The sequence below is a fragment of the Scyliorhinus torazame genome, chromosome 11 (genome assembly GCF_047496885.1).
Source record: "Scyliorhinus torazame isolate Kashiwa2021f chromosome 11, sScyTor2.1, whole genome shotgun sequence".
Lineage (NCBI taxonomy): Eukaryota > Metazoa > Chordata > Chondrichthyes > Carcharhiniformes > Scyliorhinidae > Scyliorhinus > Scyliorhinus torazame.
The window spans coordinates 238,568,510-238,581,377 of NC_092717.1; the positions used below are offsets into that span (position 1 = coordinate 238,568,510).

Genomic DNA, 12,868 nt, shown 5'->3' on the forward strand with positions numbered 1-12,868 from the left:
GTCACGAAAAGTCATTGGCAAGTAGGGTTAAGGAAAATCCCAAGGCTTTTTACACGTACATAAAAAGAAACAGGGTAGCCAGGGAAAGGGTTGGCCCACTGAAGGATAGGCAAGGGAATCTATGTGTGGAGCCAGAGGAAATGGGCGAGGTACTAAATGAATACTTTGCATCAGTATTCACCAAAGAGAAGAAATTGGTAGATGTTGAGTCTGGAGGTGTGTAGATAGCCTGGGTCACATTGAGATCCAAAAAGACGAGGTGTTGGGTGTCTTAAAAAATATTAAGGTAGATAAGTCCCAGGGCCTGATGGGATCTACCCCAGAGTACTGAAGGAGGCTGGAGAGGAAATTGCTGAGGCCTTGACAGAAATCTTTGGATCCTCGCTGTCTTCAGGGGATGTCGCGGAGGACTAGAGAATAGCCAATGTGGTTCCTCTGTTTAAGAAGGGTAGCAAGGATAATCCCGGGAACTACAGGCCGGTGAGCCTTACTTCAGTGGTAGGGAAATTACTGGAGAAAATTCTTCGAGACAGGATCTACTCCCATTTGGAAGCAAATGGACGTATTAGTGAGATGCAGCACGGTTTTGTGAAGGGAAGGTCGTGTCTCACTAACTTGAAAGAGTTTTTCGAGGAGGTCACTAAGATGATTGATGCAGGTAGGGCAGTGGATGTTGTCTATATGGACTTCAGTAAGGCCTTTGACAAGGTCCCTCATGGTAGACTAGTACAAAAGGTGAAGTCACATGGGATCAGGGGTGAGCTGGCAAGGTGGATACAGAACTGGCTAGGTTATAGAAGGCAGAGAGTAGCAATGGAAGGATGCTTTTCTAATTGGAGGGCTGTGACCAGTGGTGTTCCACAGGGATCAGTGCTGGGACCTTTGCTCTTTATAGTATATATAAATGATTTGGAGGAAAATGTAACTGGTCTGATTAGTAAGTTTGCAGACGACACAAAGGATGGTGGAATTGCGGATAGCGATGAGGACTGTCGGAGGATACAGCAGGATTTAGATTGTTTGGAGACTTGGGCGGAGAGATGGCAGATGGAGTTTAATCCGGACAAATGTGAGGTAATGCATTTTGGAAGGTCTAATGCAGGTAGGGAATATACAGTGAATGGTATAACCCTCAAGAGTATTGAAAGTCAAAGAGATCTAGGAGTACAGGTCCACAGGTCATTGAAAGGGGCAACACAGGTGGAGAAGGTAGTCAAGAAGGCATACGGCATGCTTGCCTTCATTGGCCGTGGCATTGAGTATAAGAATTGGCAAGTCATGTTGCAGCTGTATAGAACCTTAGTTAGGCCACACTTGGAGTATAGTGTTCAATTCTGGTCGCCACACTACCAGAAGGATGTGGAGGCTTTAGAGAGGGTGCAGAAGAGATTTACCAGAATGTTGCCTGGTATGGAGGGCATTAGCTATGAGGAGCGGTTGAATAAACTCGGTTTGTTCTCACTGGAACGAAGGAGGGTGAGGGGAGACCTGATAGAGGTCTACAAAATTATGAGGGGCATAGACAGAGTGGATAGTCAGAGGTTTTTCCCCAGGGTAGAGGGGTCAATTACTAGGGGGCATAGGTTTAAGGTGAGAGGGGCAGGGTTTAGAGCAGATGTACGAGGCAAGTTTTTTATGCAGAGGGTAGTGGGTGCCTGGAACATGCTACCGGAGGAGGTGGTGGAAGCAGGGACGATAGTGACATTTAAGGGGCACCTTGACAAATACATGAATAGGATGGGAATAGAGGGATACGGACCCAGGAAGTGTAGAAGATTGTAGTTTAGTCGGGCAGCATGGTCGGCACGGGCTTGGAGGGCCGAAGGGCCTGTTCCTGTGCTGTACATTTCTTTGTTCTTTGTTCTTTGACTTGGGAGTCCTAGTCCAGGATTCTCTCAAGGTAAACTTGCAGGTTGAGTCCGTAATTAAGAAAGCGAATGCAATGTTGTCATTCATCTCAAGAGGCTTGGAATATAAAAGCAGGGATGTACTTCTGAAGCTTTATAAAGCATTTGTTAGGCCCCATTTAGAATACTGTGAGCAATTTTGGGCCCCACACCTCAGGAAGGACATACTGGCACTGGAGTGGGTCCAGCGGAGATTCACACGGATGATCCCAGGAATGGTAGGCCTAACATACGATGAACGTCTGAGGATCCTGGGATTATATTCATTGGAGTTTAGGAGGTTGAGGGGAGATCTAATAGAAACTTACAAGATAATGAATGGCTTAGATCGGGTGGATGTAGGGAAGTTGTTTCCATTAACAGGGGAGACTAGGACCCGGGGGCCTTAGAATAAAAGGGAGTCACTTTAGAACAGAGATGAGGAGAAATTTCTTCTGCCAGAGAGTGGTGGGTCTGTGGAATTCATTGCCACAGAGGGCGGTGGAGGCCGGGACGTTGAGTGTCTTTAAGACAGAAGTTGATAAATTCTTGATTTCTCGAGGAATTAAGGGCTATGGAGAGAGAGCGGGTAAATGGAGTTGAAATCAGCCATGATTGAATGGTGGAGTGGACTCGATGGGCCGAATGGCCTTACTTCCACTCCTCTGTCTTATCGTCTTATGTCATTGTGTGGGTGGAGCTGGGCTGTGGCTCTGGGGGGATTTTTTTGGTTTCGCTTTCACATTTGGCTGCTGTGGACTCAGACAGAAAACAAAAGTTTTTTGGTGGCCTGCCTCTCTATCTTCATTTTAGAAGCTGTATCCAGACTGCTTGGTAACTTAAAAGAGATAATTGCTTTTTGGAAGGATTTCAAATCTGCTGTTTGAAAAGGGGAACAGAGTATCAATAACAACAGTCTTATACCAGTGAGAATGCCATGTGCTGGGCCACGCCTGTGAAAAGGGGTTTCTGGTTTTATTTGGATTTTGTTATTGAATTAGAACAGTTAAAGGGGAATTCATTAAGAGTTATACATAGATTACTGAAGCTGCGTGGGGTCTTTGTGTTTGTAATTGATAAAAATTCTTGCTGTGTGTTTACACAAATGTTAACTAAATTCATAGAATAAAGTTTGTTATTTTTTTGATTAAACGTGCCTAAGAAGTCTGTTGAATAACGTCTGAAAGGTGGGCTCTTGTGCTCATCCTAGCCAAATTCAACAAAAGGTTATAGGTCAGGTGAACTCCGTAATATACTTTGGAGTTTATTAAACCCTGGCACATAACACCAAGCAACAGGGGGCCCACACAGACACCGGGAGAAACAGGAAGCAGTTTTAGTTCAGTTGGAAGCAGGTGCCAGGCGGAGCTGGAAAGAGAGGGAACTGCGGAAAGCAGATTTCACAAAAGAACAGGAGAAGGTCCCAGAAACCAGGGAGTGGGACAAAATGGCCAGGAAGACACTTAAGTTCAGGAACAATGTGTTGAGGTAATGAGCAGGGAAAAAGGTTCCGAATTAAAGAGCGAAAGCTTGCGGGGAGCGGGATCAAGATAAAGTGGACTTGCGAGAAGTCTGATGATCAGAGGAGACAGCCAAAGGTTGATGACTCCGTACTCTGGGGGTCTGTGAAGCAGTCATGTACTGTTGATGATGCTGAGTATCTGAGAGTGTGTGTGGAAGGCAAAGCACGAATGCACATGGCGACCCAGGGGAGAGGAACTTTGGGAGGAGAGACTGAATCCCTGGAGGTGGATCCCTGTTGAAGATGTCCAAGTGAAAGAGTAGTTTGGGAGGAAATTCCAAGATTAGTTCTTCGAGATTGGAAACCCAAGTTAAAAGACCAAACTTCTGTGACAGGGAGGAGGTGATGAGAAACCCATAGAAATTGCTTTGGGTGGCATTTTTTGATTAAACCCGTAACAGCCTCCCCGAACAGGCGCCGGAATGTGGCGACTAGGGGCTTTTCACAGTAGCTTCATTGAAGCCTACTTGTGACAATAAGCGATTTTCATTTCATTCATTTCATCTGTTACTTGGTTTCAGAGTGTAATGTGTCCAACAACAGGTCACCTACTGGTACATGGACTGTACTTGCTGTCAACATTAGAGTATGAGATAAAGTTTGTAACTATATAGATTCGTAATCCTCACAAATCTATATATATCTGTAAAGATGCAGTTGGGGTGAAAGAGTTTCTTGTTTAATAAATGTTTTATTATATTGTTAAACTTTCATCAACTGACTCCTGTGACTCTGTTCAGTCACAGATTCTCCGTTAGCTGATGCCGAAATCGGGACGTGCGATCGGACGGAGAATAGCTTCCGATGCCGAAATCGCGGCAGGCGCCGGTTTGACGCCAAATCGCGATGCTCCGTCTCCTCGAAAACAGTGACAATGTGACGCACGGCGCGCGTAGTTTAAACACCGCTTGCAGGTCATTCGGGGGCCCACCCGCGATTTCCCGCCTCCGATGGCCCGGGTTCCCGATGGTGCGGTCCACGTGTGCTCTCAAACATCGTGAGCCTGGCCTGATGGTTGCTGAGAGAGAGAGAGGGCGTACGGACAGTGTCCAGCGCCGCCATATTTCGCCGACTGTCGTGTCGCTAGCCGGGGGGGTTCTGCCAGGGCCGGGGGGAGTAGTGGGGGGTGGCCAGGAGGTGGGCTGTGGGGTCGGGGTGGACGAGTACGCAACACCATTACCTCAGCCGGCAAGGCAGCCGTGCATGCCGCTGATAGCCTGCTATAAACCTGGTGCCCAGTGTAGTCATCTGCGATGGCCACTTTCAGCATATAAAATGGACACTCGCAGAGCATACAGGGAAAAATGGACAATGCAAAGTAACAAGCACAGAGCCTGAATGTGTGTTTAGAAGACAGACTGCAGACAGAACCGAAACTCTTGGCCGATTTGCGCATTGATGGCCCATCTCCGACAAACAAAAGAACTAGTGCTCAGGTAGCCGACACCGTCCCAGACATTCCGGCGCCACTACCTCAGCAAGAAGATACAAACCAAGCAAGGCAAACGGCCACTTAGGACACGCCCAGTCATCAGGACACCCTCCCCTTTATTGGCTCAGATCGATGGCGGCGATCGAGAAGCTGCCCAATTGATATGGGACCAAGTTTAAGGCCCGCCTAAAAGCGCGCGAAGCCCCCCCCCCCCCCCCCCCCCGAGTATAAGAAGGAACCCCCGCCATGCGTTCGCTCTCTTGGATTCGACTCTCAACTGGAGAGACCCCCTCCACCTGCACCACCAGAAGCAAGTTCAGGTTCAACGCTCGCTACCAGACAGACGACCATAGCTACACTCCTGCTACTTCTTCAAACCCAACAGCCTCAGATCCGAACAACGGCCACAGTTCCTCTGACTTAAGCGGGGACCCGAAGTTAAGTATAGGTGTTAGTGATAGACATAGTTTAGCCTGTAGTGTTATTGTGCATGAGTAAACCATACTGTGTGTAAATAAAGCACCATTGACTTTGAACTAAATAACTGGTGTATTGGCTCTTTGATCGATATTCGGTTGAACCTTGTGGCGGTATCAAGAGATACCTGCCGACTCTGAAAGTATACTCATAATTAGGATTAGGAAAGGCAACCTTATTAACCGCCATATTTATAGCCACTAAAAGATAGCAACACCTGGGTTGTATAGGTCAGTGTGTGTGTGTGTGGGGGGGGGGGGGGGGGGTGGGGGGCGTTGTTTAAGCGCGGCTGCAGCTTGTCAGCCCAGCGAGTGTCCATCACGGGCCCGGTGAATCCCGCACCGCTTTTCTCGGGATTCGTGGAATCGGTGCAGCTGCAGCGCCGATGTTCCTGTCGGAGAAGTTCATGGACTTTCCATTGGCGTCAACGCTTAGTCGCAGAACCGCGGAATCTGGCCCTGGATCTATCATACCACCCTGAGATCTGACTTGTCCAGTATTAACATCAGCTGGGATCATAACAATAGTTTCATGAGCTGTAGAGTAACTTCTACATGTGGTTGCGTGGGGAAATGTTGGGGTAGTGGTATTCTGAGCGGCACGGTAGCACAGTGGTTAGCACTGTTGCTTCACAGCTCCAGGGACCCAGGTTCGATTCCGGCTTGGGTTACTGTCTGTGCAGAGTCTGCACATCCTCCCCGTGTGTGCGTGGGTTTCCTCCGGGTGCTCCGGTTTCCTTCCACAGTCCAAAGATATGCAGGTTAGGTGGATTGGCCAGGCTAAATTGCCCTTAGTGTCCAAAAAGCTTTAGTGGGGTCATGGGGATAGGGTTGATGTGTGGGCCTAGGTTAGGTGCTCTTTACAAGGGCCAGTGCAGCCTCAATGGGTTGAATGACCTCTTTCTGCACTGTACATTCTAACGTTAGTAATCTAGAGATCCAGGCTCATTTTAACAAATTAATTTATTGCTGGCCAGTGTAGCATTTATCGTCCATCTTTAATTGCCCTTGAGAAGATGGTGGTGAGCGGCCTTCTTGAACCGCTGCAGTCCATGTGATGTAGGTACACCCACAGTGCTGATAGGGAGGGAGTTCCAGGTGACCCAGTGACGGAGAAGGAACGGCGATATATTTCCAAGTCAGGATGGTGAGTGACATGGAGGGGAACCTCCAGGTGGGGGGGTTCCCAGGTATCTGCTGCTCTTGTCCTTCTAGATGGTAGTGGTCACGGGTTTGGAAAGTGCTGTCGAAGTAGTTGCTGAATATAATAAGTGTTCCAGTAATATGGACAGCACGTTAGCACAAGTGGCTAGCACTGAGGCTTCACAGCGCTGGGGTCCCAGGTACGATTTCCCACTCTCATCAGTGTGTCAAAAAGTGGATTTAATAGCTTTAAATAAAGAATAAAATCTTCTTCGATACTAGTACAAATAAAATAATATTTTATATACATTATAATGGCTTTATGACATTGGCATCAAAATGACTGTGCAATCTTACAAAGCTGTGACAGAAACATCGGTGTCCAGTGAGTCAGTGAACATGGGAGAGGGCACTGCAATCATGATTATCTCCTCGTTAAAGAGAGAAGACCGATGGAAGCCGAGTTCAGCCCTATTTATGAGACAGGCAGCGTTCCTGGCAACATCCTGCATTTCTGGTTCTGAACGTAAGACTGAATTAATGAGAATTTACAGCATCCTGAAACAATCTGAGGGATGATTTGGAATCCTATCCCCAGTCACAGCAACCTTGCCAGTAGCTACAAGGAGACCACTAAACCAAGGCCCCGTGCTACTGAGGCCATCCAAGCTCCGCCTGCCAATTTCGATGACATGAGTCCATCCGTGGATGGATCCAGCAGACCACAGTTGTATTGGAGAAGTGAAAACAGGCACATCTGCTGCCTAAACACATCCGCATTCGCAAAATCAACAAGTCACTGCTGACATCGCTGGGGTCCCAAGGTTCATTGGGTGTAGTATATGCATTTTATTACACCTTCCCTGAATGAGACAGTTCATTGCATTCACAAAGGGAGACGTATGATCCTATTCATCAGTGATGCCAAAACTACGGCTGGGATTTTCCAAGATATCGGCAAAGGCCGATATTGGTAGGGAAAAGCAGTGTTGAAGCCGCTGACGACAGTGGTGAATTCTTCTGCCATATCGTCCTGGACACAGAAAACAAAACTTCAAACAACAGGTCCTACGACGTATCGCCGCGGGGCGGGGGGAAGGTCCTACGACGTATCGCCACGGGGGAGGGGGGGCAGCTTCTGATTTGCCAGCCCCACCAGCAGGGATTTGGTCACTGTCTGTGCGGAGTCTGCACGTTCTCCCCGTGTCCGCGTGGGTTTCCTCCGGGTGCTCCGGTTTCCTCCCACAGTCCAAAGATGTACAGGTTAGGTGGATTGGCCATGATAAATTGCCCTTAGTGACCAAAAATGGTTAGGAGAGGTTATTGGGGATAGGGTGGAAGTGAGGGCTTAAGGGGTCGGTGCAGACTCGATGGGCCGAATGGCCTCCTTCTGCACTGTGTGTTCTATGTTCTATTTCAAATATGAGATGTTATTCACAGACCCATTAACTTCGATTTGTCAGTTTTCCTGTTTTAATGCAAAACTTTGACAATTGTTAGCATCTTATAATAATGTCTGAACTATTATTTATTTATAGCAAGTGCAGCCATTTCAGTGGTGTTTCTAAAGGAGAAGCTGCGTTCTTCCGATATCTTGGGTAAGTCATATCTTCCATAATACTTTAGTTTGAGCTACTTGGCTGATTACTGAGCATTGATGCTGAATTACCACAGGCAACCCCTTGGTACATGTCAGGATGGCCTTTCTCTCTCTCTCACTCCATGGGTGGCCCTTATCTTAAAACACAATAAATAATTAGCTGTTTAAAATAAAAATAAAGGTTACACTATGACAGACCATGCGCAAGGTCTGAAAATAGAACATTTATATAATCAAGCAGAGTTCCTGAGCAGCCCCATTGAGTGGTCAAATTGGAAGCAGTATTTTTAATTCAATACAGAATATACGTCACAGAAACAGGCCATTGGACCCAACTAGCCCACTTTATTTTCTTTCCTATGATGTGGGCGTTGCTGGCTGGGCCAGCATTTGATGCCCCCATCGCGAATTGCCCTTGAACTGAGTGGCTTGCCCACTTCAGAGGGCCAGCTAAGAGTCAACCACACATTGTTGTGAGTCGGGAGTCACAATTAGGCCAGACCAGGTAAGGGTGGCAGATTTCCTTCCCTAAAGGACACTGGTGAACCAGATGGGGTTTTATAACAATCGATGGTCATTTCCTGGTCACTATTACTGGGACTAACTTTATACTCCGGATTTAGTGATCAAATGTAAATTTCGCCAGCTGCCGTGATGGGATTTGAACCACCTCCGAGGTGGCCTGGCCCGCGATCGGGCCCCACCAATCCGCGGGCCGGCATCACTGGCTGGGGGCCTCCTTTCCTACACGCCGGCCCCTGTAGCCCTGCGCGATGTTGCATCGGGGCCGGCGCGTTGAAGGAGGCCACTGCGCATGCGCGGATCCCGCGGCGCACAGGTTGTGCCGGGATCGGCAGCTGGAGCGCTCCAGCACCATGCTGGTCCCCTGAAGGGGCCAGGATTACTCCTGGCAACGGCCCATTCACGCCGTCGTAAAACCCGACGGCGTTTACGACGGCGTGGACACTGCCGCGGGATGGGAGAATCGCGCCCCAGCTTTCTTCCACCTCATCTCAGCCTTTCGCCATATCTTCCTATTCCCATTTCTCTCACGTACTCATCTTATTTCCTTCTGAAAGCCTCCAATGTATTCGTAAATTCATAGAATAGAATTTACAGTGCAGAAGGAGGCCATTCGGCCCATCGAGTCTGCACTGGCTCTTGGAAAGAGCCCCCTACTTAAGCCCACGTGTCCACCCTATCCCCGTAACCCCACCTAACCTTTTTTTTGGACATAAAGGCCAATTTATCACGGCCAATCCACCTAACCTGCACATCTTTGGACTTGTGGGAGGAACCCGGAGCACCCGGAGGAAACCCACGCAGACACGGGGAGAAAGTGCGGACTCCACACAGCCAGTGAGCCAAGCCGGGAATCGAACCTGGTACCCTGGAGCTGTAAAGCAACTGTGCTAACCACTGCGCTACCCTGCTGCCTCTTGTGGCAGCAAGTTCCACATCCTAAGCCCTCTTTTGAATGACGAGATTTCCCCTGGTTTTCCTGTTGGATTTATTAGTCGCTGGGTGGGATTTTCTGCCCCCTCCGTGGTGTGCTCCGCGGAGGCGGCCCCTCATTGGCCAGTGCCGCCATCTTCTGGTCCTGCCACTGTCACCGTCGGGTCCCAGGGAACCCGCAGGGGTGAGCCGCTGTTGGCAGGAAGAGCTGGTTGGCAGGAACGGCTGGAACATTTCCGTCACTGTCTTTTTATTTACGATCCCCAGTTTTAGCTTCTCCCCCAGGAAAAAAATTTCCTTCCATGTTGATCATGTCCACTGCACCCTTAATTCGAAAGATCTCCACTAAGTCTTCTCTTTTCCAAACCCTTCCTGATCGCTGCAATGTGGCACTTTCCAAGTTATACATCATAGGTGCAGAGATTGGCAATAGTTTATTGTCAACTGCATTTTGATACAATGAGGTAGCGAGAGAGTTAACACGGGTGTAATCGTACCTGATTTGGGGGAATTGGCGAACCATTGAGACAGGGGGCTGTCCACCACCACCTCACTGCCTGATCAAAATTTCCCTCCTTCTTCCGCTCAGCCCCCACAGCCCACTGTCATTGTCACTGCTTCCTGCCTGCCTGCCACTTGGGAGGTGACAGGTCACCCGAGGAAGCAATGGTGAATAACCAATTGGAGATTGCTGTGCTGTCCCCCCAGAGAAGTACTTGTTGTGTTATACTTCTTCATGCAGCATAAGCTGCTTCCCTGATGTACACTCTGACATAGGAGGGTTCAGACTTGGAGATAGGTTTAACACATTTAGTGAACAGTTAACAATTCCTCGACTTGAGTTCGACTCTCCTGCTAATCTTCCTATAGCAACTCAATCTAACTAACCAGTCTGCTCTCATCCATGCGGTGGGTGTGATGCTTCCTAATCTGCCCCTGTGTCTCTGAGTGTCGCCGATGGAAAGAGGAAGAGCCTGTGTGCCCTGTCCTTTTATATGGGTAGCCCCCTTGTGGTAGTGTCACCTCTGGGTGTCTTGACTGCCCATTGGCCATGTCCTGTCTTACTGACCTATTGGTTGAATGTCTGTGTGTCATGATGTCTCTGGTGCTCCCTCTAGTGTTTACTCAGTCGCAGTGTACCTACATTAACCCCTTGTGTATTTACGGTGATGCATATCACCACACTTGTGGTAGGCCTTCATCTCAGCCTGGGGAGGTAGGCCCGGATTATGACACACACATACACACGGACTCAGACACGCACACACACGGACGGACACACATGGACTCACAAACACAGACACACACATACACAGATGCACACATGGACACACATTCATGGACACACACACACTTACACAGTCACACACGCGCACACATACATAGATGGATTCACATGTGGACTCACATACGCACGCACATATGTACACTTTATCTTAGTCATGTATTTTTGACGTGACAGTGTTTCGTTCTGATGTTTTGGGGCCTGAAAATGTTTCTGTTTTTTGATGTGAACAGACTAGATTCAACATATTGGGCGAGATTCGCCGACCCATCGCCGGGGGCTGGCGTGAATCCCGCCCCCGCCGGTTGCCGAATTCTCCGGTACCGGAGATTTGGCGGGGGCGGGAATCGCGCCGCGCCGGTTGGCAGGTCCCCCCCTGCGATTCTCCGGCCCGGATGGGCTGAAGTCCCGCTGCTGGAATGCCTGTCCCGTCGGCGTGGATTAAACCACCTCTCTTACCGGCGGGACAAGGCGGCGCGGGCGGGCTCCGGGGTCCTGGGGGGGGGCGCGTGGCGATCTGGCCTCGGGGGGTGCCCCCACGGTCTCCACCATGGCGGAGGCGGAAGAGACTCCCCCCACAGCGCATGCGCGGGGATGCCGTGAGCGGCCGCTAACGCTCCCGCGCATGCGCCGCCCAGCAATGTCATTTCCGCGCCAGCTGCCGGGGCACCAAAGGCCTTTTCCGCCAGCTGGCAGGGCGGAAATCAAGGTTAGGGCTCGGCCCCCCAAGATCCTCCCCGTGTGTGCGTGGGTTTCCTCCGGGTGCTCCGGTTTCCTCCCACAGTCCAAAGATGTGCAGGTTAGGTGGATTGGTCGTGATAAATTGCCCTTAGTGTCCAAATTGCCCTTAGTGCTGGGTGGGGTTACTGGGTTATGGGGATAGGGTGGAGGTGTTGACCTTGGGTAGGGTGCTCTTTCCAAGAGTCGATGGGCCGAATGGCCTCCTTCTGCACTGTAAATTCTATAAAATCTATGAAAATCTTTGAGCGTTGGGAACTTCAGGATTAATTGTGACTGGGCCCATTTTGGCCGTGATTCAGGAACAAAATATGCCGTTCGGACTGTATTTCTGAAGTGAGCTTCTGGCCAAAACCAGGACTGGTATAAAACTGCTGTGTTTTTTGCTTTTCCTGTAGGTGGATCGCTGGCCGTACTGGGGACATATCTTCTGGTGACCTTTGCTATTAACGTCCAGCAGGAGGTCACAGCCGCCAAAATTCACAAATATGTTGTCAGTTGGCAGTTTCTGGTTTACTTGGTAAGGCACTCCGAAATGAGGTGTGTTTATGGCTTTCCAGAGCAATAAAAATATAATTCAAGCCAGTCTGTCTTACACCCGCTATTGCATTGGTGTCTGATCATCTACTTAAAGCAGAGACATAGAAATTAATGACCTTTGGGCCCCATATGGGCTAAGTTTTAAAGTCCTGATCTGGAAGGACACGGAACTTCCTACTGCCGGTCTGCATCTGAGTTTCCCAGCTCTATCCCATCCCTCGGCCATTTTCCTCAGGAAGGGGATGCAGGGGGTGGGGGGGAGGTTTGGACTATCCGTCCACACATGGTGGGTAGTCAACTCAACTGATTAAAGGCCTATTAAGGCCTACTGTCAGAGGCTGACTAGGATTTTCCCTGGAGGCAGTGTACTACTACGGTAATAATGGGGAACGCAGAGATGGCGGAGGCACTGAACCAACATTTTGCCTCTGTCTTCACGGTAGAGGATAACAAAAAAATCCCCCAAGAACTGCAGTTAATGCAGAGGAACTCGGTGTAATAGCCACCATTCAGGAGAAGGTTTGAATAAACGAATGGGACTAAAGGCAGGTAAGTCTACGGGATCTGATGGCATGCACCCTAGGGTTTACAGAAGGTGGCTGCGGAGATAGTATTGGTTATGATATTTCAAAATTCCCTGAATTCTGGAACGGTCCCAGTGGGTTGGAAACACACTAATGTGATGGCCCTATTTAAAAAGGGAGGTCACGGTTATAGTTTGAGATTTAAAACTGAGATGAGGAGGAACTGCTTCTCGCAGAGGATGATGAATTTGCGGAACTCACTGACTC

At 49.1% G+C, this 12,868-nt stretch overlaps 1 protein-coding gene across 2 annotated transcripts in view; it reads left to right on the top strand.

Annotated features, from left to right (window-relative positions):
• Positions 1-12,868, top strand: part of LOC140385862 (NIPA-like protein 2) — a 158,115-nt gene that overhangs the window by 95,200 nt on the left and 50,047 nt on the right. For both annotated transcript variants that reach the window (XM_072468463.1, XM_072468462.1), the window contains 2 exons: positions 7,998-8,057; positions 11,936-12,057. In XM_072468463.1, the coding sequence (XP_072324564.1) occupies positions 7,998-8,057; positions 11,936-12,057 (182 nt within the window). The remainder of the gene's footprint in view (positions 1-7,997; positions 8,058-11,935; positions 12,058-12,868) is intronic.